The sequence below is a fragment of the Epinephelus lanceolatus genome, chromosome 2 (assembly GCF_041903045.1).
Source record: "Epinephelus lanceolatus isolate andai-2023 chromosome 2, ASM4190304v1, whole genome shotgun sequence".
NCBI lineage: Eukaryota > Metazoa > Chordata > Actinopteri > Perciformes > Serranidae > Epinephelus > Epinephelus lanceolatus.
The window spans coordinates 43,497,636-43,524,326 of NC_135735.1; the positions used below are offsets into that span (position 1 = coordinate 43,497,636).

At 40.5% G+C, this 26,691-nt stretch overlaps 1 protein-coding gene across 1 annotated transcript in view; it reads left to right on the plus strand.

The window, feature by feature from the left end:
- The window catches only part of LOC117250859 (neural-cadherin), a 460,454-nt gene that overhangs the window by 361,611 nt on the left and 72,152 nt on the right, over positions 1-26,691 (plus strand). The window contains exons 30-32 of the mRNA XM_033616852.2: positions 1,857-1,980; positions 8,340-8,520; positions 17,485-17,651. Coding sequence (XP_033472743.2) covers positions 1,857-1,980; positions 8,340-8,520; positions 17,485-17,651 — 472 coding nt within the window. The remainder of the gene's footprint in view (positions 1-1,856; positions 1,981-8,339; positions 8,521-17,484; positions 17,652-26,691) is intronic.

The window sequence follows — 26,691 nt, forward strand, 5'->3', positions numbered from 1 at the left end:
CTAAACGCAAACCGGATGGGATGGCATGTCGCTGCAGGATGCTGTGGTAGCCATGCTGGTTCAGTGTGCCTTCAATTTTGAATAAATCCCCAACAGTGTCACCAGCAAAACACCCCCACACCATCACACCTCCTCCTCCATGCTTCACAGTGGGAACCAGGCATGTGGAATCCATCCGTTCACCTTTTCTGCGTCTCACAAAGACACGGCGGTTGGAACCAAAGATCTCAAATTTGGACTCATCAGACCAAAGCACAGATTTCCACTGGTCTAATGTCCATTCCTTGTGTTTCTTGGCCCAAACAAATCTCTTCTGCTTGTTGCCTCTCCTTAGCAGTGGTTTCCTAGCAGCTATTTGACCATGAAGGCCTGATTCGCACAGTCTCCTCTTAACAGTTGTTCTAGAGATGGGTCTGCTGCTAGAACTCTGTGTGGCATTCATCTGGTCTCTGATCTGAGCTGCTGTTAACTTGCCATTTCTGAGGCTGGTGACTCGGATGAACTTATCCTCAGAAGCAGAGGTGACTCTTGGTCTTCCTTTCCTGGGTCGGTCCTCATGTGTGCCAGTTTGGTTGTAGCACTTGATGGTTTTTGCGACTCCACTTGGGGACACATTTAAAGTTTTTGCAATTTTCCGGACTGACTGACCTTCATTTCTTAAAGTAATGATGGCCACTCGTTTTTCTTTAGTTAGCTGATTGGTTCTTGCCATAATATGAATTTTAACAGTTGTCCAATAGGGCTGTCGGCTGTGTATTAACCTGACTTCTGCACAACACAACTGATGGTCCCAACCCCATTGATAAAGCAAGAAATTCCACTAATTAACCCTGATAAGGCACACCTGTGAAGTGGAAACCATTTCAGGTGACTACCTCTTGAAGCTCATGGAGAGAATGCCAAGAGTGTGCAAAGCAGTAATCAGAGCAAAGGGTGGCTATTTTGAAGAAACTAGAATATAAAACATGTTTTCAGTTATTTCACCTTTTTTTGTTAAGTACATAACTCCACATGTGTTCATTCATAGTTTTGATGCCTTCAGTGAGAATCTACAATGTAAATAGTCATGAAAATAAAGAAAATGCATTGAATGAGAAGGTGTGTCCAAACTTTTGGCCTGTACTGTATGTAAGTATGGTTCGATGTCAGTTTTTTTGGCAGTATGGCTACACATTTTCTATTGACAAACTCTCAGTACTCCAGTTAAATAGGTCGATCAGCACCATGTGAGTTTTACATGTGATCTCACAAATCTGAAAAGTGTTTCTTTAAAAGTACGCTCCACTGGTCTAATTTGGGATAAATACAAATGTTGCATGTTTAATTAGAATGTTATTGAACCCAAGTCACAAAATGCTACACAGACATTACAGCATTTGTCACCTGTTTTATTGAGGCTTCATGAGACCTCATGATAACTGCAGTTCTTTTTACCCTTTAACAGCATTGTTGTCTTCACACTAAAGCTGCACTCATCAGTACTTTTACATTAAGTTGCTCCAAAAACTTAAGGTTCATGGACATAAAGTGATAACACATCACTGTTGTGTTTGCTGCTTTTTTCGCTGCAACCAACAGCTTTTGTTTGTGGGTGACATGTTTCATTTGCTGTGTTCAATATTAAAGGGCTTGATTAGAATAAGGTGGTTAAAAGCTGAAGCAAAACTACAAAAAGGTCTCTAATGGTGTGGTGAAATCTAATTTAGTGCCAGTGTTTCCATCATTTTTGTTGCCTTGGATTTTCAAGTCATTCAGACAATGCCCAAATGATATGGATATGGCAGTGCATATAGGATCTGTACTATGAGCCCAGATCGGCAGTCGTGCCTGTTTGTATATGTGTATGTGTTTTTCAGACACCTCAACATGAGCCAGGTGCTCCAGCTCGGAGGTGTAAATGAGGACATTCCCTACATCTACCCTCAGCTTCAGCACAAACACTTCACCGGCTGCATCCGCAACCTCATCGTGGACAGCAAGGTAGCACACTTGTATCTGCATTAATTATACACATACACGCTAGTACATAGCCACACAACTTTTAGCACACCAGCATTCAAGCAAACTCAAATTCACACCTGCACTCTAGCTGATAAATGGATTAATAACAGGTTTCAACAGTCACAGTACCCTTGTGCAATGTAAGAGATGTTTTTTACGCTTTTAACTGTAACCTCAAAGTGCTTTCAAATATTACACACGTGCTCTCCAAGGGTGAAATGGAATATAAACCTTTCCACTCCAGCCCAATCTGACTTCAAGTCAGGACTTTCAAGTAACCTTCTACTGCTCTGTTGGAGTTAAAAAGTCAAGGACTCCATGCTCAACCATGACAATTGGAGCCCAACCCCAACAAAACCTAAATAATTTCTGTATGAACACTGGCCTCAGGTATGATAGCCTTTTGTGAGCCTGCTGCCTTCTAAAGCCTAAAATTTTGGCTTGGCTTCAAATAAAACTGTGACTAAGTGCCTCTACCAGACCAAAACTATCGAATCTTGCCTGACATAACTGGTATTTATACAAAAACTCCAGTGTCTTTTAAGACTATATTCCAAGTGATGCAGACAGGGTAAGATGTCAGTTTCCTGATAATCAAAAATCACATGGAAGGATGACCGAGAAAAGAAGAAATGAAAAGCTTATGTTAAAGGAAACGGGTACCTACCACTCTTTAAGAAGCACTATTTCCTCCATTACTCGTTGCTATTCATAATGTCTCACTCTCTTTTTTGCTTGCATCTGTTGTTAACATTGTGATTTAGACTTAATTTACACCTGGTATAAAATGTGCTCTGCATTCAGATATGCTTGGAAACTGATCATGGCATTTTTGCATTCTCTATGCAACGAAGGTGAGTGGGAGGAGAGCAGGAATTCTCATCTTTTATGACACTTTCATGGGAGGCAACAGAAGATTTGACAGGTTCTTTTTGCTATAGTAGTGCTTGCAGCAGCACTGAACACTGACACAAAATTGGATAAGAAGAAAGAGTAACTTGTGGTACTGAAGGAGCGGATCCTGCTGTCTTGCTGGACTCTTTCAGTGAAGCTACTTTTTCAAATGTTCAAGTGGAGGATCTCAGATAAATGCATGGTCTATAAAAGTGTCATCAGCCCTGATATGCATTTTTATTGCAGCTGAGCAGGTATTAATTTAGAGCTGAGTCTCACAACTGCCCCTGTAAGTAGAAATTCATCAAATGTACTTTTATTCTCCTGATATCAATTTCACCACCAAAACTTCTGACCAGTACCTATTCCAATAAATGAGGTCAGTATCAGCACAAACAGAATCCTTGAAAACGATGAGAAGAACTCACGTACACTGTCTCCCTTAGTGCTGTAATATTTATTTGATTACAATGTTTCAGTCTGTCCGACCTTCATTAGTCATACTGGCAGCATCACAACACTTCAATACGCCATACACACACACACACACACACACACACACACACACACACATAGTAACTGCCTTAATAATCCAATTATCCAATTATCCAATCAAGGGAGGTATCGCTTAGACTGACGATCACCTTGAACTTACTTAAGCATTTATGCATTACCAGTCAGAAAGTAGCATTGAAAAGATGAGTAAGATACAATATCACTCAATATAATGAAATAAATCTGAAGTAACTTTTATATAACCTTAAAGGTCCAAAAACTTGAAAACACAGGCAAATTTAAGAGAAGACAAACTGGTGTATATATAATGTATCTTACAGTTTTGACAATCATACTAAATTCAATAAACAAGTCCAAAGGGGAGGTCCATTTTTACTTTCCCTTTGGACTTGTTTGAACTGGTGATGCTTTGAGTAAGTTTAAAGTGATCATCAGTCACACTAATCTCTGTAGTCTGTTAACTGGATGATTGGATGATAAAGGCAGCTTCTGTGTGTATGTATTCAGTATATGGAAGTGTTGTGCTGCTTCATATGCCTGATGAAGGTCAGACAGACGAACACATTATTATCAAGTAAATATTTCAGCAGTAAGGAAGACAGTATGTGGGAGTTCTTGTCATTGTCAGCTATTTCATGAAATGCGCTTTATGTTTATGATAAGGTTTGTTTTTGTATTGTGTATGAATTTGACCACAAGGTCTTGTTTTTCTTTTTTCCTCTTTTGTGGTTGCCCACTCGTGCTATAGGGAGCCATCAGGGTGGCAAGTTTGTGAATATGTACATGTGAGATTGTATTAGTCACTTGGCCAGTCGGTTAGTTCAGACCACTTTTGTCTTGTAGTCTGGTTAGGTGCAAGGAGCCACGGGGGCCTCTTATGCTGCTGAGTACGGTTGTTAGAAGTGCTGTCTTGTTACCTCCATAAACAGAGTTTATGTGTATCCATCCATCCATTCCAACCATGAGCTATACCCACTTAACCTTCAGAGGGTCAGGGGAGGCTGGAGCTGATCCCGGCTGGCACTGGGCAAGAGGCGGGAAACATCCTAGACAAGTCGCCAATCAATCACAGGGCTGACATATAGAGACAGACAATCATTCACCTTCACATTCACACCTACTGGCAATTGACCAATTAACCTGCATGTCTTTGGACAAAACCAGAGCACCTGGAGAAAACCCACGCAGGCACAGAGAGGAAACGCTACACAGATGGGCTTAAGTCAGCTGCCAGGTTCGAACCCAGAACTGTCTACTGTATCCATTCAGTAGACCTTTGAAGCTCTATTAAGATGTTGAATCTCAAGAGTGGGGATATGAAAGGATATACACTTCTCCTACTGCATTGCTAAAGGCTTGTAGCTGGTGTGGTGTACCTTAGCTGGAGTCGTAGCAGGAGGCTGCACAAACACTATGTACTAATGAGAGAAATCTGCATGATGCGTGTGGGCGGACATGAGGATAATAAATCTCCACAGAGCAAGCAACAGTAGGCGTACTGATGATTAATAATGTTGATGGACATGTTCAGGCATTGTATGATTTTTCCTTTTTTTGTCTTATTTTTTTCATTTAGTGTTGTTCTTATCATCACAGCATGTGCTAATGTGTGACATTTTTATCTGTTTCCCTTGAGGTGTGTGTGCCTGTGATATTGTAAAGGTAGTTGGCACTGATAGACGCACTTGCTGTAACTGCATACTCTGCATGTGTCTGTTTCTGTGTACATGTCCCGATGTTTTTCTGTGATGTTACTTGTATGTCTCTTTTTCTATATATTATTATTACATTACTTGATCCTTTGATTACTGTAGGTATCTGGCTGTGTCTACTGTGATTATGTCTGTACTGTATGTCCTGTGGGTATCTGTGTCTGTATTTTCTGCATTAGTATGTTTCTGTTTTGGAGCCAGAAAGAGATACAGCATGTCAGGACCATGTCACCTTCATTAAACCTATTGAAGTGTGATGCATGGCCATATGGGAAAAGTGTGGTATGTGTGGATGAAGACGAAAGTAAACTAGACTGTGCTGAAAGCAGGGGCGACCACGAAGCTGTGTCCAGGAAAAGAGACAGGAGGAGATTTTTTTTTGATTTTATAATTATATTTCTATTCTGGAGTTGGGTGTCTTCCCTCTGGCTGTCATTGGCCATTCTCCATCCTCGTCCTGTCATTATTCTGCTCGTCTTTCTCCCTTCAGCTCTCAGTCTAACATTACTGCTTTAAGTTTTTGGGTTGTTTTGACAAAACTGTCACTCCATTTTTAAGTGTGGAGGTTTGCCATTACAGGGGTTGGGTTAATGGCATTTTGAATGCTAGTAGCTTTAAATTGAAGTTGGATTTGTAATGTTGCTAAGCAAAAAGTTTGACTTGTAACAGACATTGTGGGACATTCTGGGTCAATCTTGAAAACAGGTATTATCATTCTGCTAGAATAAATGTTAAAGCTGCTCATATGTTTTTCATTACAATCATGGTATAGATGTTGCAGTGTATTCTATTTAATTCATTTGGAAGACACACATGAGAAGCAGTTCCAGAAAAATACCTTTCAGGCCAAAACCTGAATAAATGGGGTGATTTTCATCTAATTAGATCCGTTGGAATGTTGTGAATTTGTCTGTATGCGTTTGCATTTTCTGAAAGCTTTTGGACACAGATGAAAGAGAGCAGTACCAACTGAAATTTTGGGGCCGGTGTATATTTTAATGGTAGGACACAACAAAGATGTTTTAAAAATGGTGGAACTGAACAAATCAGTAATTTAGTGAAAACGCTTCTCCGTCGATATCTCGCCATGTATTTAATTGCCTCACAGACCACTGCCATTTACTCCTCCGTTAAAAGATACACTGTTACAATCTCCTTCACAGTCAGTGTTTGTTTTTCTCAGAAACATTGACTCTGCCCTCTAGTTCCATCTAGTGGCTGTATCTGTATCAACAAAAAGGAAAAACGAATGTACAGCGACAGTGACGGTCTCAACGTTTGGAATGAACAGATCTATTTTTGTATGTAACGGGAGTATAAATGAGCCTTTACTCAGGGTAACTACCAGTAACTGCACGTGTCACCACATCAACCAGCTTTATATCCATATAAGGGGAATCTTAATGCCACAGCACTCGACAATGGTTAAGACATATTATTCTTCCAACAAGTCCCTTTGCTAGTCTCTACATGGGAATGCCGCTGTGCACAAAGCCAGGTCCAATAAAAACCGTAGTTTTGTGTGGAGACACTTGTCTTGCACTGAGTCCTGATCTCAACCCCATCCAGCACCTTTAGGATGAACTGGACTGACTGCTTGCCAGGCCTTATCGGCCAGCATCGGTGTCCAGCCTCACTAATGCCCATGTGGGAACAAATTACTGAAGACAGCTTCCAAAATCTTGTGGAAAGCTTCCCAGAAGAGTGGCAGCTGTTATGGTTTTGGAATGAAAGGTTCATCCATTACATTTTGGTGTAAAGTTGGGGTGTTTCCAAACTGTCTCTGCCATGTAGTATATGTCAAGTAGAACTGAGCCTTTCCTGGCGCCTCACGGTAGCCCAGCACCTTGCTAAGGCACCTTACTGTATGTTAGGATTTCATGTAATCTGTCATTCATGTGTATTTCCAAAACTGTGTTAATCTGACATACAAATATTGTTCTCTTTCAGTCTGGCATTAAACTTGTGTTCTGCATGTCGCTCTCCATCATATCACCTCACTCACTGCACAGCACACTCACAGCTGTATACCTTGTACTTTGGTGTAGATCTTCCTGTGGGCTGACACATTTTCATACCCAACACCTGAAATTAATCTTGGCAAATAGGGCATCCTACAGTGTCCCTGTGTGACAGTGTGACAGTCTCCTCAGCCGAAGCCAAAATTTGTAATTTAAGCAGAAGCAGGTGTTTTTTTTGTATTCAACTCGTATATTGGTTCATTTTTTTGCTCAGACACACAGATACACACCACAGTGACACATATGTGCACTTAAATCAATTGCAGACATGTGACCCCTGATGTGTCTCTCAGTTATTGATTGCTAGTGCCTGTGTTTCAGTTCCTAGCAATCAACACGATCGATCCAAATCAAACAGAGGAGTTGTGGCTTTATAGGTCAGCAGCCAGTACAATGCCTCTTTGCTGGAGGTCAGAGCCAATCAGAAACTCCCTGGCAGCATGACTCACTGTCAGTTTTTACGACCCTTTGCATTCCTACGTCCTCACTGCAGCACCAATAGAACTCATAAAGTTCGGTTCGGTAGAGAGGAGATTGAACATATTAATGTCTTTTATGGCGTGGTTTTGTGAGGGACACAAATTTAGGCTTTCAAGGTCCCCCCGTCCTTTCAGCTTTCTATGCAGTTGGCCATGCTGTTTGTCCGTTAGAAGATTTGTCCAGTGTTTGGTTTCATCACTGTGGGAAGAGAGAGACAGAGTGGGTATAGAGAGAGAGAGAGAGAAAAAGTATAGAAGGCCACAGTGTACCCTGAGCTCATGTCCTTCAACATGTTTGAAAGTTGTCTTCCTGATTTTTATTTATTTATTTTTTTTCACTCTGTTTGACTTTATTTTCTTCTTTTCAAACTCTGACTCCCCCTCTGGCTACTTACCCCCTACCTGTCTATCCTGTGTCTTCCCCAATCCCCTCTCTCTACTGTCACTTTGCTTTTTTTCTCTCCTGTTTGTTTGTTACAAACCGTTTATTGGCAACTCTCCCTGCTTCCTATCGTCTCATCTCAACTTTGCTTTACTTCTCTTTTTAATGCTGTTCTCTTACATCTTTCCCTCCTCTTTCTCCTCTCTGTTCATCTTCCGTCTGTTCACTTATGGTTTACCCATCTCTCCTTCTTCCACCTCTCATCATTCCTTTTCTCTCCTCTCATCCTCTCTACATTTACTGCCTCTCCATCTCCTCTATCTCCTTCATTCAGCTGTATGATTTGGGCTCCCCCGCTGACTCGCAGTCCAGCTCTCCAGGCTGCCTGACCACCGACAGCAGCTGTGTCAACATGGGTTACCCGTCCTGCGGACACCGGGGTCGCTGTCACGGAGAGTGGGGCTCCTTTAGCTGCCAGTGTGTGCCGGGATACACAGGACACCAATGTGAAGAGGGTAAGCCAGAGTTTTTTGGCCTCATGCATTAAAGGAATACATCACATTTGTGGTAGATTGTACCATCAGCATCAAAACTAAATCATGTGTCCCAGACAGATCATTTGCACCTTGGCATAATGCTTGCAGCAGAGACTATGTTGAGTTGTAGCATGTAAAACTAAAGCATAATTAGTTGTAGCTGATCACAGAGCTTTCATACTCAAGTGAGTTTGTAGATGCGTTGAGGCAAAATGGGGAGTAGCATTTAGGTTTGGAGGTTTTATGCCAGAAAATGTAAGTTAGCTATGAGACACACACACACACATTAAATCATCGTGCAGTTAATGAAATAGGTGGTTTCTCAAACAGCTTCCAAATATGAACCTTGCCATGTAAGTTGTATATAATGATGCCATTTTTTTTTTAAAATATGTATCACACTTACGAAAGGCACAGTGTCACAGATTAACATGCCCTGTCTAGCTTCAGCTGTGTAGCACAGTCAAACAAGATGGTCAGTTTAATGTGAAGTTTAAAGAGGGTAAAATGAGAGACAGCTTACAGGGTGTTTTCTCTCACAGCCTCAGGGATGTGGAGCTACCCAGTTGTTTTATTTGAAGTGTAAAGTGCCAGTCTCCAATGCTGTATTAAATCTAGCTGACATGAATTTATTGTGAATGTCCTCATAAACATTAAGGGTGGGAACCTCCCATTTTGTAAACGTGTAACCTAAAATTGTAAAAGAGGATTGAGTGGAGTGCAGTTTTTGTTGGATCTCACCCACCAGGGTTAATTACTTATGGTGTCCCCTGCTGCTATGCCTTTGTAACCTTAATGCATACAATGCCATCTGCTTCATGGTATCCTGTATACAGGTGGGATGCACTGTATTTGTAAATTCATGCATACAGTATATCACACACTTGCTGTTCTCTTAGAGGGTTATTCATCACTGCTGTGTAATTCTTGTCATACTCAGCATGCAGGCCCTTGGCAGCATTCATACTAATGATACTCATGGCCTGAAGAAAAGCAGCTCCTTGTGAGCTTCTCCGTGTTGGCCTTATGACTGTGGAGGCATTTGCCTGACTGCAGCAGTTGGAAGAGACTGTTGTTGGATTGGGATGGGATCTTTAATGACCCTCCTGCACCTCCCGTTGTACACTTCCTCCAGATTGAGGAGAGCACCCCCAGAGATGATTTCTGCTGAGTGCAGCACTCTCTGCCAGGCCTCACAGTCTTGTTTGGTTCTTGTCTTATACTGCATGGTGACGCTCCCTTATAGGACTCAGGAATGAATGAATGAAGGAATGCTAATGAATCACTCTCCATATCTAAGATGATTCATATTTTTAATAAAAGCAACAATCTGTGCAGTCAATGACCGACTAGGGGCACATGGATGATTTTGGCAACCAGTGAGGCAATCTTTGAAAGATGAAAGAGTCATGTGCATTCTTTGACACCATTCTCGGACGCAGACTGTGATTTATTTGAATAACATTTAGGAGCTCACAAAAACACAGCCTAGCTATGTCTGGCAAGACAGTGCAAAACAAATGAAATAAGACCCTCCTTATGGGCTATCCCCATGGCTTTTTAGTTAAGATGCCAACCATGTGCTGTAAAGTCCCCAGTTGGACTCCAGTAGGGACCTTTGTTGCATCTCTCTCTTTGCCCTCATTTCCCGTCATCCCTCATTTCCTGTCATCTCTCTACAGATAGTAATAAAGGCATGAAAAATACATAACAAAAAGTTCCTTTGTGCTGTTTTAAGCTCCCACCTTACCCAGATACTTAACTGCATTTCTGGCATTTACATGAAAAAGAGACAAAATCCTGGCCCATAGGTAATATTTAATTCCTCAAAGGTACACATAGATATGTCTGGTTCAGACTGCAGACGATATTGATTGATTTCAAACATGTAAAACAAACAAAAGATAAAAACAATACAAAATAACAATAACAATAATTGGAATGGATGATAACCTATACAACCAATACATACACATACATGCAAACATATACATACATGTATACACATCCCCATCCCCATCCCTCATTAGAAAATTGACCAAAAACCATCCCCCTTGTTAACCTTGACCAAAAACCATCCCCCTTGTCAATCTAAAATCTGTGTGTGCAGGCACAGACATAATTTGAGAGAGGGACACAGGGGACATGTCCCCCGCACTTCCCATATCTGTGCCCTCCGCCCCCCGCACTTTTTACAGCCGTTACAACTGTTCAATTCGTTTTTAACATGTGGTAACGTGTTTTTCCGAGCTGTCTTTAAACGCACCATGTGTAGGCAGCGCCAGGCGGCAGACACACGCTGTCATGTTGTTATCAATCGCGCACACAGACGATTTTAAGGTTCTTTTATTAGTTTTTAAATGTCTTAACGGTCTTGGGCCATCTTATTTATCTGACCTGCTTTTATCATATCAACCCTCGCGGATCCTGAGATCCTCTGGCACCGGCCTTTTAACTGTTCCAAAAGTGAGAACAAAAACCCACGGGGAGGCTGCATTCAGCCATTATGGCCCTCACTTATGGAACAGCCTGCCGGAGAGCATCAGGACTGCAGAGACTGTTGATGTTTTTAAGAGGAGGCTCAAGACTCACCTCTTTAATTTAGCTTAATTTGGGGGGGGGGGGCTCATTATGTATGTAATATTTTTGTTGTATGTTTTTATTCTGTGAAGCACTTTGTGCTGCATTTTTAATGTATGAAAAGAGCTATACAAATAAAGTTTGATTGATTGATTGATTGAGAGGTGTGCCGCTGGGCAGTGCTGATGAGTGTTAACTATGTTCAGCAAACCAGCCAGTAAGAAGCAAAAAACCTTGCACAGTTTCTTCCACACAAACCATGTAAGTTGAGTACTGCTGTTGCATGTAGATAATGTTAGTTAAATGATGACTAATTAATAGATGCCAATATATCAAGTTAAGCTAGTTAACAAGAATACTAATGTTATTGTTACTTATGTTAAATCGCTTGCTAGCTAGTTTCATTCTAGGAAAAAACCCACTCCTTCCTTAATAAGAACTTGTGCTCACTATTGCTTTGCAAATATTTTTTAAATCTTTATTGCCACAATAGAAAGAGCAGGGTCAGGGAGGAGACAGTGGACCAGAGGCTAGCAAGGATGATTATGCAAGGTCTTCACAGGAGAGATTATAACTGGCTGAGAGAAAATATCTAGAGCACAAAAGTGACTGTGTATTTATAAATTTTGCTTTGCACATTTATTATCTATATCATTGCAATAGATAGAAGAGGGACAGGGAGAAACCAGGCAGGTATCAGGACAGGGACCTGACAGCAGCACCAATTATAAGCCCAAGGCTTCACAGGTAAGGACAAATTATAACTGGCTAAGGAAATGTCTATAGGATAAGAGTGACTCTAAGATTAATTTTCACAGCTATTTCAGAACTACTCTTATTTATACTCTAAAATGTTTTTTGTCTGTACTGCAATAGCAATACTACTGCATTATTTGTGTTTTTTAAAGGCAGCAGGTATAGGTCAACCCATTTTTCTTTATCTTGATTAATTTTGCACATCTGTGCTGTCATATTTGATTATGTGTGCACGCAAAAAAATCAAAGCTACATTGCACCCCCCTTGTTAAAAATTAACAGTTCAACCACTGCATATACATATATACTACATCTCTATGAATTTGTACACACATAAACACACAAATAAATGCATACATATTATGCACCAATAAAAGCGCAACATGGCTGTAGTAGAGTGTTGGCTCACATCGAGAACAACAGTGGGTGTCGGTCATTTCAATCAATCATTTTATCCTGGTTAGTGTGTCACAGTAGACGACAACCGATGTCGCGTCTAGGACACCTCATGACATCGTAACAGAAAGACTAGAATGTTAAACATTGTCTTCTCTTTTCTATTTTTTTTTTCTTGCCTTCCACGGCCTGCTCCCCAGCCTGGTCTCGCTCCCAGGAGGTTGAATACTGCTATTAGAGCCATGGCCCTCGGCTTTAGATACAGACATACAATACACCCTTTAGCGTCTGTATGAGACTCAAAGGGCATTCGACCAACTCCTATGTAAACCCATCGGCATCATAATTAAATGCTTAGGGCAACGGACATGGTATAAAAAGTGCAAAAGTCTGCTTATGGGTGAGTGGGAATGGAGGTGGGTGGGTCCAACAAACACAGGACTTTGTCCCAGGAGACTGGTGCTTGTGTCCTGCGTGAAGCTAGAAGTCAACATTGACTTATTTTGTCACAGCAGTCGTCAGTCACACGTGTCATCAGTCAGTTGTTAGTCATGTGAGTTGATTGATGTGACTAACATGAACCACAATCTTTTCCTAACCCTAACCAATTAGTCATGTTGCCTAAACCTACCTGCCAACCCCCTGTGTCAAGATGCAAGGCAAAAGGCTGCCTAAGTATCAAAATATGATGAGTAGGTAAGGCCGGGATTTTGACCAATAGGAACTGTAATCATGGCAAAGTAAAAGAGAGAAGTGAAAGACAAAGGTGTTGCTGGTGCTGCAGTTGGAACTGTGAAACAGAGCAAAGATCAGTAATCTAATCTTTCTATTTTTAGGGTATCCCAAACACAAGAGAGCCAGCATCCCATCACTGCTGACATTATTTTTCCTTGAAGTCGGTACCTAGCAGCTCCTTCACAATGACATCACACATGTTGTGAAAGACTGCAAGCTTCAACTCGGTTGGGAAACAATGTGTACAGTAGTCTGCCATGTCTCTCAGGCGGAGCTGGGTATGACTGCAATTTCCTAATATGACAATGACAATCATAATAGGCAAAAATATCATGCAGTCTCAACCCAGCATTATATTCTTACTCACTTAGATGGTGTTTAGACCACGAACATCTCTGCGTGAAAAAAATGCACAAGGGTTGGGTAGTGGGTGTGTTTTTTTTCAGTTACCAGCGGGACAGTGAAATATGATCCAGGGAATCCACTTAGAGTAACATATCCATGAGATTGAAAGTTTGTCCAACATTACAACACTGCACAGTGTTGTATAATATTATGATGAAGAATTTTGATGCTTTGAAAAAGCTATCACAGGCAGGGCTCAACAATAACGATTGCCCGATTGCCCGGGGCAAGTAAAACTCAAGGTCGGGCATGTAAACTAACAACTCACTTGCCCGATCGGGCAAGTTGCTAAAAATAGTAAAAGTTAATAACTAATTGATAAAATAAATGTATTTTAAAACGTGCTCCTTTGGCTCTGATGCAGCGGTCTCTCTGCCTGAAGTCACAGGCACACGCTGTGTAACAATGTCCTGCCCACAGCCCCCATTGATTGGTTACATGGCACAAGTGAAGCACTTGTGCTCATGCTGCACTGTGTGTGCATGTCCGACGGCACAGAGCGGCACAGCATATAAGAGGAGAGGGCTCTGTCTTACCTCTTCATGAACTAAAGTCACATTATTTTGCGCAACAGCCGCTTCATATAATAACATAACAATATTCTATTTATGGTGTTATGCCATCGTGTCATTTCTGTCTCTACGTGGTCACGCGTTAACAATTCTCCTCTCCTCGCGCACGGCGGAGTTCCGCCACACACACAGGCATAGGCGTTTCTAGCCCATTTTTGGGGGTGCTGAGCACCCCTAAATTGAATACCCATCCCTCCCACCCTTCCCCGACTCGGGCTCTGAGCGCTCTATCTGCACAGAGTAAAGCCTGATTTATGGTCCAGCGCCGCTCTCTCCAATGACTTTGTGGGTGCGCGTCACCGTACAGTTAACGGCAGCTTGTGAGGGAAGGACACATACACGCACGTCACCGTTAGCGCTGCGCACCGGAGCGCTGAGTGTGAACGGTGAGTCGGTTGGTTCAGTAAATAAGCTAAACAAACACCTGTTGATGTTAATGAATGGCTTTCCTTGGCAACTCTTTGCTAGATAATGAGATGCTAACGAGCTAATACTAGCTGAGCTAAGTTTGGCAACTATTAGATCAATATTATATGCCAGAGAACATGAAATTCCACTTCACATGCTCCATCAGCAATCATAGATGTCATGTAATGATGACGCAGTTCAAATTAATGTTTGTAGTAAGATGACATGATAGAAACAGTCTGAATAAATAAAGTGCAAACACTATAAATAATAGCTCCTTCAGTGACAGTCTTCAGCATCCATGGTGTGTGAAGGAGAGACTTAGGAGAATAGAGCTCCACTGCTCCCAGTAAAAACACCAACACTGAGTCATATTTATGTAATAGATATTGGGTGTAAGTGCAACATTTTGCACACAGTTGTATTATAATGGTTTTGGAGCATTTACATTTTTGTTGATTTATTTTATTTATGTTTAACATGATGAAGCTGACTAACTTGTGTTGACATTATGGCTGTTCTTTAGCCTATATACATTCAGATGTTGTTTAATGAATTACACAATTGTAAAACATACAGTATGTTTTCGTCAGGCTACGACAATCAAAATCTATGACTGTTGCATCTCAGATTGTCCCACTGTTCACATGTCTTGCATCAATATATTTTTTGTCAGATGACAAGTAGTAGAGAGACTGGAGGAGATGGAGGAGGAGAGGCAGGAAGAGAGACAGAAGGAAATGGAAGAGAGACAGGAGGAGATAGAGGAGAGACAGGAGCCTCACAGGTGAGATTGAATCATGAAGGATATATATTGATAGTGATATTCAGCATTGTGACTAGGGGTAAGTAAAAATATTGATTCATGCATAATATATGTTTTTACCCGATATCAATATCAATTCGGATCACTATTACCAAACCAACTGCAGACTGCAGGCTGGTACTGAAGTTAAGCCCCTTCGGAGTATACCGTTATTGTTATTATTATACTTTACCCTTGGAAGCACATACGGACAGATGTGGTGAAGTTATCAGTGTATATTCATGTAACTGATAACATTAGAGAACACATTAACCAAGACATTCTTGTATTTAGTGTAGATATCTAAATATGCATTATTAAGCAGTGATCAGTTTCACATGACGGTGAAATTGCATTAAAAAATCATCAACGTACAGGTCGCCGCCATGGAGCACTTTTATGTCCCTACCACTGTGAAAATCAAACCTACGCCCTTGATTAAAGCCAAGGTCCTACTGACTAGCTAACCGACTGGATGCCCATTAACATTATAACTCCTATTGTGTGTATTTATTATTATTATTTTGTAGATTTCAAGCACTTTTCTTTTTTGAAGTCCAATCCATTCCTCTTTTGCTGTGGCTCAGCATTTAAATTATCTTTATCAGATTTGATGGTTTAGTCACAGAGTTTCCCAAAAAGTGTTGTGCTTTTCTTTCACAAATGTGGGAATGAAATTGCGTTAAAATGTACAAAACAGTGAAATTTATCTTGCCTGGCCAGGCAGCTCTTTGGGTGCTCAGCACCCCTAAACCTCTGATCCTAGAATCGCCCCTGCACACAGGTGAGCACGCTAGAGTGGCTCGGGCCGCATTTTCCTGACCAAACCTGACCCCGAGCCCGGTGCAGTTTGTCAGCGGACAAAGTTATTGTTATGGACAGTGTGTAAATAACCATCAACAGACTGCTGTTACACACAGACAAAGACGCTGTTTGCACAGCAGCACAGCACGGCACTCTTGGTGCTGAGCTTGTGTTGCGTTCAGGTGTTGTCACGTAAATAACAACTTCCAGCACTTAAATAGGTCATAGCCTAAAACAGCAGCATGTCAAGTGACGTTTTACTTTTATTATATTCAATACAATTGTATTTTCCTAAATCTTGAGACACCTCATATGTAAGCTAAACAGACATTTCACCTGCTCATTACTGTGCAAGTGAAAAAAAACCTTAGCATTGAACCCTGACAGGGGTAATTATTTTCTGTTTGGTTGTGGCAAGAAATACGCTCTCACATTACAAGCCATACTGCAGCTTTACTCATCCAACACTATACCACAGTACATTTAAAATATTATGTTACCATCTGAAGCCCACTGCAGGCTCTTGACTAGTTATGATCTGTTTGCGTCTGTGCATTCTGTTCCCAAAGATGTATGGTAACACTAGAAAGAAAGAGCATCTACAACAAATCTAAGAAGCAATAAAAAAGCATCTCACAAAGAAAATATTGTCATGTTTTTCTTTTTGTCACAGTTGCTTCAAAAAGTCAACCAGGGATTTAACAAATACCCCCATTTCTGCTGGTTTAGGTCACCACATACTCTTCTGTATTGAACAACCTATCTATCTATGAAAGGTAAGATTATTAGTTTAAAATTGATGGTGTTAATATGATTTTATATCCACAAAATCCACACAAACAGTGCTGTGGCTTCGATAAACACAGCAGTAAAACAGAGAAGACATGGCTGATCAGTTGCATATTGTATGCCTAGGAGAAACCAAGAATGTACGATCTGACATTGCCTTCAAGCAGGATTTCATAAACCACTCAAGTTTGTCAAAGTTACATGGAAGAGAGACAAAGAGAGAGAGGTCTGGAAGTGATAGATGGACGAATATTTAACTTGCATATGCTATGAGATGGAAGAATGGATTCGAAAACATTTTAGGTGTGCTTGGTTTAGTCTGCCTGGTGTGTACAAAATCCACTTCTGGGAATGTGGGCCTAAGAAAGAAGAACCAAGCATAACCCGAGCTAAACCACACATACATATTCCATCTTGTGTATTTTGCATATTCTGTCCTGCCACTAGCTCTCTGCATAGGAGGGGAATTTCAGGTCTTGTGAAACGGATTCAGTCGAAGTTAAGTGACGTCACTCTCCTCTGGAGTGAAGCATCTTCTAATTAGATGTAATGTCGTGTTGCTTTTAAAACTTTACTTCTGTTTATTTTCAATAATGGCACTATCTGACTTACTTCTGTGTGTGTGTGTGTGTGTGTGTGTGTGTGTGTGTGTGTGTGTGTGTGTGTGTGTGTGCGTGCGTGTGCCCATACCAGAGGTCCCAGAGTACTCTTTTGATGGGCACAGTCACGCGCATTTCCAGCTGGTGTCTCCACTACCGGCGCGGAGGACATGGGTTCAAGTCCTGGTTAGAACCCGCAAACACAGCAGTACCATCCTAAATCTGATCTCGAAGGAGCAGAGTGAATACCTACGACTAGAGGTAAGACTGCTTTGAGAGTGTGTGTGTGTGCCGGGGGGTAGACTGTGATAAAAGACTGTGAAAGCTTGCCTCTCATTTTCAAAACTCTTCATAGCAGAAAGTGGTTTTGGTGTATTTTGGTTGCATGCAAAAACAAGTCAAGTCTGTTTTTGCACAACTTTGAATGTAGTGAATATGTTTCCCGTTTCTTCCATCCTGCAAAGAAACAGCAGTCATTTTCTTCAATCATAAACTGCACTTGCAATACATAACGTTTCTATGGCTGTCACGTAATCTATCGAGCAACCTGGTTGTAAACAGGTTGTAAACAGGAAAAAAGCAGTTGAACACAATAACACCTGACAAAGCTGCACATATTTTCCCCAAATGGTCCTGTCAAAGTTATTAAAGCTGACATGGTTTATCACATTATACCCATGGTGTTTATGTCCCTATAACATTTTACAGGAATTTGAATTCCAGGGTTGAAAATTAACTTTTTTGTCCATGTGCCCCCGTGACTGCGGGATTCCAAAGTCTACCAGCAACTCAACAGATTACCATTGTTTTTTGGCTGGGGAGTGAAGCAAATCTGGCCGCCACTTGCATATTTTATCAGCATTTGGTTGGTGGCCGGTGCCAATTTCCAATCCTGATAGTGTCTAAATAGTGACTAAAGAATATACTGTGTAGGCCATAATACCAGAGGTACATTTTTCCCATTTTTTGACCAGGTCCACATAGCATTGGGTAACATTTATAGCTGTCTGTCCATCATATGTCAAGAAAGAAGCTATGCTAACTAGCTTCCACTTCTTTTAATTTCAACACCTGTCATTTGCAGCTCCTTCGCAGTCAGGGGCAGATTTACAAGGAGTGGATTGCAGTAGCTGATAGCACCATTAATTGCACATTATTTGAATCCAGCCCTTCTGAAGCAGCGATTCACAAAATATTTCAGTTGTGAAAACAACGCCAAATATCATATTTCATGAAATGTTGTACTATTCCTTTAAGTTGTGATTTGTGTTTTATTGTACTTCATTCTGCATTTTACATATAGTAATCTAATACAATGTACCATCAACATGCTCCCAGTTTAAAGAGACGTCAGGCTTAAATACAATGCATTTCCTAAATTTATAGTTGAAGAAAATAGTAGTTCTCTTATGGTTTATTAGCAGTGCAGATGATTTAGATTGACGTTGAAAGCACACTGCCAGGACTGATTACATTAACTGTATTATTTGGTTATTTGTCTTGAAGGCTTCATTTCTCCCACTCTTATTTCCCTCTGGTTGCTCTGCTCACACTTGAATTGCTCTCTCATATTTGCTTATTTGCTAGCCTGTCTCTGTTTTTTTTTTTTTTTTTGTTTTGTTTTGTTTTGTTTTTTTTTCCCCTTCCCCCATCCTTTCCACCCATGACTAACTTTCTGGGATCATGCAGTACCTTCCCAGTCCTTTCCTTTCGCTGTTTCATATCCCACGCTGCAACCACAGGTATTGATCAAACATCACTGTCTGAAATAATGATGATTATCAATACCACAGCTGCTGTTACAGTACAACCTCTCTTCTTATCCCCCTCTGTCATCCATCTGTCTCTCCTTCCTATCAACCCATTTCTACATTTCCTATTAAATGTTCTGTATGTAACTTTTTACATCTGTTAATAGTTTTTATTGTCAATGGGTGAATGGATGACAACACAAATCTGTCAGTCACATTCAGTCTTGTGTATGTCACATTACTTGGTCGATGCCCAACTGCTCACTCAGACCTACAGGGTGCAAGCATCAGCAACAGGATGCAGAATGCATTTTCCTTAACAGCCAATGATGTCATTAATAACAAGGATTTTTCTGAAAGATACATACAGAACCTTATTTAAATATCATGCTGCTCCCTCTGCACGGTCACACGGGGAATGGATTCATATCATTTATCCACCATAACTAGTGCCTTTATTCCCGGGTGAAGACAGCATGGAAATGTGTGTAATCTTATAAAGTAGCCCCCCCTCAGTGAACGTTGGAAACCCTGCAATGTTCTCTGACAGAAATATAACCATATTGCCTTCTAGGATTATGTTTTTCACTGTAATAGTTCTGTTTGCTTTTAATCAGAAGAAGAAATTAGTATGCGTTACTCTTGGCTGGCTGCAAACTCACAATGTGAGGAGCGCTTTGTTTCTGCTGTTTGTGTGTGACTTGCATACCAACAACATGGTTAGTTGGGGATGTTACATTTCTTTGTTCTGAGCTACATTTTTCCCCCTTGGATTACTGATTGCAGCATTTTGTGTGAGTTTCTGCATTCTGGTGTTACACTCCTTATGAGGATTAAATCTTTTCGCAAGAATGGATATATTAGAATGAAATCTCTTAAATGTTTTGTTCCTCTTTAATTGCTACAAGTAGTTAGTTCTTTAGTTTGCTTTGATTAAATATTGATTTATTGAGGACAGTGCAGTTAAGCAAAATCAATATAAATGTGCTGGGATTAGCTCAACTTCATGGGCATGAGGAGGAACAATATATGTTAGAAAACATGTGGTACCTACAAAGCTGCTTCAACAACATCAATGACTCACTAAATCACAACTGGTTTTGTAGTTTGTTGGTCTCAAACAGTGATGTGCAGCTTGGCAGGCATCTCACCTAGGTGACACGCCATCTACCATCCCCTCCACATGACAAAGTCAGCTCATACACCACCACATTTTCTTTTGGCGACTGGGCTGGTGTGTGGGGCTCAGGCAGATCCTCCACACACAAACATTATGATATTATATTATCATTATAACAGTGGCATAAAATGGTCTTTAAATGACATAAAATCATATATCACAATTATTTTTGGGACAATATATATTGTTCAATTAAAGTAGTTATTACGACAGGCCTAATTGCCCTTTGGTCAGTCTGCATGTAATTGTTGTGCTGTGCGTGATGTGATATCTGATTGTGGCTATGAGATTCTTGTCTGTGTGTGCCACTAAACAATTCGTTTTCACTCTCAGCTTGTCAAATGTGGCAGCTTGGTTGGTAGACCTACACTTCAAACTACTGTATGATGCTCTAGTGTCTAGTGTATGATGCCACAGAGTCCTATAATAACAAATTCTGTTGTCACAGGTAATGTAGGTTTTGCTGCCGAAATTACTTTAGCTTTAGGCAACAAGACTACTTTGTTATGTTTAGAAAACATTTCAAAGTTAAAATAAGTTCCTCCTCTACTTGGACTTTCTCACTGTTTTTAGTACATTATTGCCACTGATGGGTTCACATTGGAGTTAGTTGAAAGCCCTGTGCATTTCATACAGACACTGCAGGGTGCTCTATGCTATGGTAACAGAAGCTGCGGGCCACTGACCAGGCTGCCATATGTAACACCCTTGGAATGAGAACAGGTTGGATTAAATGACAACATAGTGTCCTCTCTATTTACATTTTGTATGTGATGATTGAGACCCAAAATTAGATATATTATACATTTATTTTGTTTTTCCTTATTTTTAACTCATGCTTCGTTTAGTGAAAAATGGACTGCAATACCCATACCTTAGTGATCATTAACTTATCACAGGCGCACCAAAATTCCAATGCTGGTGTCTCCTTTTTCAGTTCATTTACCGTCATGCTCACCATGGTGCCCATTTAAAGCTCTTATTCCAGCCATTAAAGTGTATATTTAAACCCCCCACGATGTTCTCCCTGACAGATGTGGACACCAAGAGAGGCGCTAATAATTTGGTCAATAACATAGACCCCTGGGAACTTATTTTCATCATTCAACCACCAGCCTGGAAACTGCTTAGTAATGAAACTGCAGTTCTTATTTGTACCTATGGCTTTCTAATTTCAGATTACAACTCTCACTTTCACTGAAAGCAAATGTGCCTGTACTGTGACCTTTTCAAAGTTAGTTAACTGATATTTAAAGGGGACAGGCAGGTCCCAGGAAGGTGGACTAATTTAAATACATAAATGACAGTCAACAGTACAGACTGGCAGACTGTATGGTGGAAGTTTCATTTAAGATCAGAATCACGATAAAGTTCAAAATGCAAGAGTAGGCAATGGGAGGTCCTGTCAAGTAGAATAATGTTGCAGTTTAATGGTGTGTTGTCTGCAACCAGGTTTGACAAGTCTGATATTTCGTTATTGCTCTTTGACCACATCTCATGTGCTTTTTTCCCCATCATTACTTCTTTGCTCAATTCGACTTCTTTCATCTCACTTTTGTGCTTCTGTCATCTCATCTCAGGTTTGCCAGCATCTGTCTGTCCTCCTTCAGTTTCCTAGTTGCCTTTGTTGTGATGTCATTGCACTGGCATTAGGGTGGACACAATTTGATTTTATGAGTCAGTATTGTTAGGTAACATACACTTTTTAAAATGTCCAAATTAAACATATTAAAGATCTGTGCCTTGCCAGATCATTAGCAAAATTTAATTTATCATTCGTGGAAGCAAGAAAACCACAACACAAATTAATTATTTGAATAATGGCTCATAAGATCCAAAATTAACTCAGTTTAAGTCATAAGTCTCAGCTTAACCAAATCACCAAAACATTCCCTCTCAGCTGTGATATTAACTGGAATTTATTTCTCCTCTCCTTTTGCAGCTCTTCTCAGTTTTGTGCAGGCAGGAGATGACTTGAGTGCACAATGAACATTATTATTAGATACTGTATTAAACATTGGAAGATTATTAAAAAGTACAGAGGGGAGATTATTAATAAACACTACACAGAGGAGATTATTATTCAACGGTTCAACATATTATTAGCTTGTTATTGTTGCCTCCAGTGGAGATGGTGGTGGGAGTCGTTACACAGTATACAGATGCATGTTTAATCACCAGAGTATGCACTTTTGACATCACAAAATGTTTTGTATTTACTTTATTTGTATCTTACTTTGCTCAGATAAAGTTTACAATGTACAGTTATGAATATACTCAAATGAACCATAAGTACGTTCTAGAAGGCAGCAACACTTTTCAGCTCTTGTTCCTATTCAGTGTCATTACATCACAATGGGCCTCATTCACAAACAGTGCATACGCACAAATCTGTGCTTAAACTGTGCGTACGATCGTTTGACGCACAAATCCGGGATTCATCAATATTTTCTTACCCGAATTTGTTCTTACTCTGCGAACAAATTTAGAAGTGCCTCAGACCATGCGTACGCACAAATGAGGAAGGCCGAACTGACTTAGAAAATGCAAACATACCTTTTAAGTACATGCAGAGTCTATAAAACCACATTCATGAAAAAGAGATTTAATTAACAATTTTTAAAATAATTAATTTACTAAGTAAAACATACATACATACATACATACATACATATATTGGCCAAATGGATTAAATTACCATGAAATTGACACACGTTCACCCTCATCATTGTGACAATTAAAATATTAACAATAACATGAACAGAAAAACTATCACTCCATCAGCGTGCAGATGATCTGTAATCCCGACTGCCATATCCTTAAGGCTGTGGCCCGCTGGCCAGGAGGCACCCACGACTCGTTTATTTTGCAAAACAGTACAGTGGGAATGCGTTTGGAGGCAGGGGCTGTGAGAAGTGGATGGCTTGTTGGTGAGCATCTTTTGTTCTAGTCTTTTATTTCAATTGTTTTAAGTTAGTATTTTCAGTAAGTCTCTATTCCGTTAATGTTAAAATGTTATATTGTTTGGGTGACCGGGCATATGGCCTTAAAACTTGGCTGATGACACCATACGCAAACCCTGAAACCCCTCAAGAGGTGCGCTATAATAACATACATGTCCACACACGTGCCGTAGAGCGCACTTTTGGCGTGCTTAAGGGCCGTTGGATGTGTTTGGATCAGATACGGCCGGTGGCAAACTACTTTATACCCCTGAGAAGGTGTGCAAGATCATCCTGGCATGCTGTGTCCTCCACAATCTTACAATGACCCATGGCATTCCTGTAAGACCCGGCGCCATCGCTTCTAACAAACTGTGAAATTTACTACTTCTCTCCTCGCGTAACCGCTTCCTTCATTCATGAATCAACTCTAGGCAAGCGGTTTCCTTATATGGAGAAATGGGGGCGTGGTAGTATGCTGATTGCAGATCGCGGACACGCGCCTGTCAATTTAGAATGGTTCTGATTTACTAACATACGCACGGTGGTGAGAACAAAATTGGCCGGTACGCAGGTGTCATGAATCCGACAGTGATTTTGCGCAAGTACTTATTTTTTGCGGAGAGTAAGAACATTTCTGCGCAGATATTAGTGAATGAGGCCCAATGAGACTGATCAATATTTTGGCTGCCGTGTTTGGTGATTTTTCACCATCTAATTAATATGTACACACCATAATGAAAAGTATTAAGCCTTTTGCATAAACACAATAACAAGAATTTATATTGTAAGCAAGATGGTTATAGTTTGTGCAGTTGCATAATTCTTGCCCACAACCACACTGTATATGAGGTAATTTGCAGGTGGGAAGCCAGTGAGGGATCATTTATTTGTCCCTGGACTAGCATTTTTAAGTGGTTAGTTTTGGTTGCTTTTAGGTGCATTAATGTGGTGAGGAGTTACGGCTTAGTTTGCACATTTACCTGCTAAAGCTACACAATAGGCTACGCCATAAATGACATGAGCCTCCGCAAAAATGTAACTTTGGTCGGTGACTATTGAGATACCACGTGTGGACCACAAGAGCTGTTATCGATGGGCTTGTGCTTTGTCCTACAAGACTCTGATGCTGATCTGGATAATGAAAACAACATTAAGGAAGTAGTGGTACGACTCGGTAATCAGTAACACACTTGAGGTTTATTTAAACCTGTCTCCTATCGTCCTAAATTTGTTTCAAGTGACTAGTGACATAAAAGTAATAGTTAGCATGTTAGCCATTAGCCTAGATACAGCTGGGGCGCATAGTAGCATCAGACCTGTTAAAACGTAAGTGAACGGGCAGTCTTTCAAGTGCAAAGTTTTCCACTAAACAAGCTTTTTTCCCACAAAGACCGCCTCATATCGTTAGGATAAATGTCAGAGAACATATAGAAAACAACATGTAAACATGTTGTCTTACCTTACCGGTGTGCTGCCATGTTTGTTTACCCCTTTAGCTCTGCTTTCCAAAGTGCGGCAGAAATATGTCTCGCGAGCTCTAGCTAAAGCCCAGCTGGATACTACTCCACGTGGAGGTGTCTCGTCCTCGGTCACATCCAGACCTTGAAAATAAGGCTGCAACCGGTCCCATTCCTTGCAACAGAGGCATTCCTCTTCTGTGGGCACTGGGGCACAGCATTCACAGGTACACCACCAATCTCCAGAGCTACGCAGCTCCATTCTTCAATTTCACGAAGCTCTTCATCAGTGTATCCTGGCTCAAATAAATAAGGGCGGCTATCAAACTCTGCAAAATCAAATTCCTCCTCCACAAAGTCGAAGTCTGGCAAAAAAGTCAGCCATTATTCTATAAATCTTTCATAAAATAAATGAATGAACTTTTCAGGCTACTGTCGGGTTCTGCCTTCCAGCTGTTGCTGCTTGTTCTGGCACGCTATGAGATTGCTGCTTGTTCTCGCGATATTTTGGCCGCGCTTTGGAAAGCAGAACTAGAGGGATAAACAAACATGGCAGCACACAGGTAAGGTAAGACAACACGTTTACATGTTGTATTCTATATGTTCTCTGACATTTATCCTAACGATATGAGGTGGTCTTTGTGGAAAAAAGCTTGTTTAGTGGACTAACTTTGCACTTTAAGTTTGCCCGTTCACTTACGTTTTAACAGGTCTGACGCTACTATGCGCCCTGGCTGTATCTAGGCTAACGGCTAACATGCTATTATTATTATAACTATTATTACTACTACTAGTACTACTATTAAGTCACTAGTCACTTGAAACAAATTTAGGACAATAGGAGACAGGTTGAAATAAACCGGAATTTCCCTTTAAGTGAATATGTGAAAATGAATAAACTTTAAAAATACAATACAATACAACAGCATTGCCACAAAATCGTCCTTTATAAGTTTGTTATGTTCAGTTTTTGTTGTTGTGTTTATTCTTTAGGTCATAATTAAAGGTGGTGTTGTACTGGACTTCATTGTATTTAGAGGTTTTTCTAATGTTTTGTTCTTCCCATTAACATACATGAAGGGGACAGAATATTATAAATACCCGTGAATATAACATGGTCACACACTACAACACTATCACCACATGCTGTAGCCTCAGTCCTAAAACATAATGATGGAGTGTACCTTGAAAAAGAAATGTTAATTTCATAGGAATTCCTGGTTGAATAAAGGTTAATAACAAAAATTAAATAATCAAAGGTCCCATATTAGGCTCACACATATTATGTTTTTACTAGAATGTGTTAACATGATTTTATGTTCACAAACCACATTCCTTTTCTCACAACTGTCTGCCTGAATATACCTGTATCATTTTAGTACCTGTCTCTTTGAGCCCCTCCACCAAAAAGGCCCAGTCTGCTCTGATTGGTCAGTGTTTCCGGGTCGTCCACATCTGCACTCTCAGCGTCTCTGCGCTGTCCTTGCAGCTGGGGGAATGACTGCAATGGCACCATAGCTGCACTTCCTATCATTGTAGATTGTTAAACTGGAATTGCATTGGCAAGCAACAGCTTGGGTCCATGTTTACCTCCTGTTAGCTGATGTAATTCAGAAGAAAAAGAAACCCCAACAGGAAATACAGAGGGACTCATTTACAGTGTTGTAAGCTTGAAACAGTCTGTGTGACATCACAACTTCACAGAGGTCTTGACAGCTTCGTGAAGGCGCAATTTCTGAATACTGACTGAGTGCAATTCTCTGAAGATTAAGTGTTTGGATACTTCCACAGTATTCATATAGGACCTATTCCTGCTTGATATTAAAAAAGAAATGGAAATCTGACTTTTTACAATATAGGACTTTCAAAACCTCTATGACAGTGTCAACAAATGGAATTGAGCTGTCATAAAAGTAGACTTTATATCAGTACAGTTGTAATGGACTGTATTAGACTAACTAAAGCCGA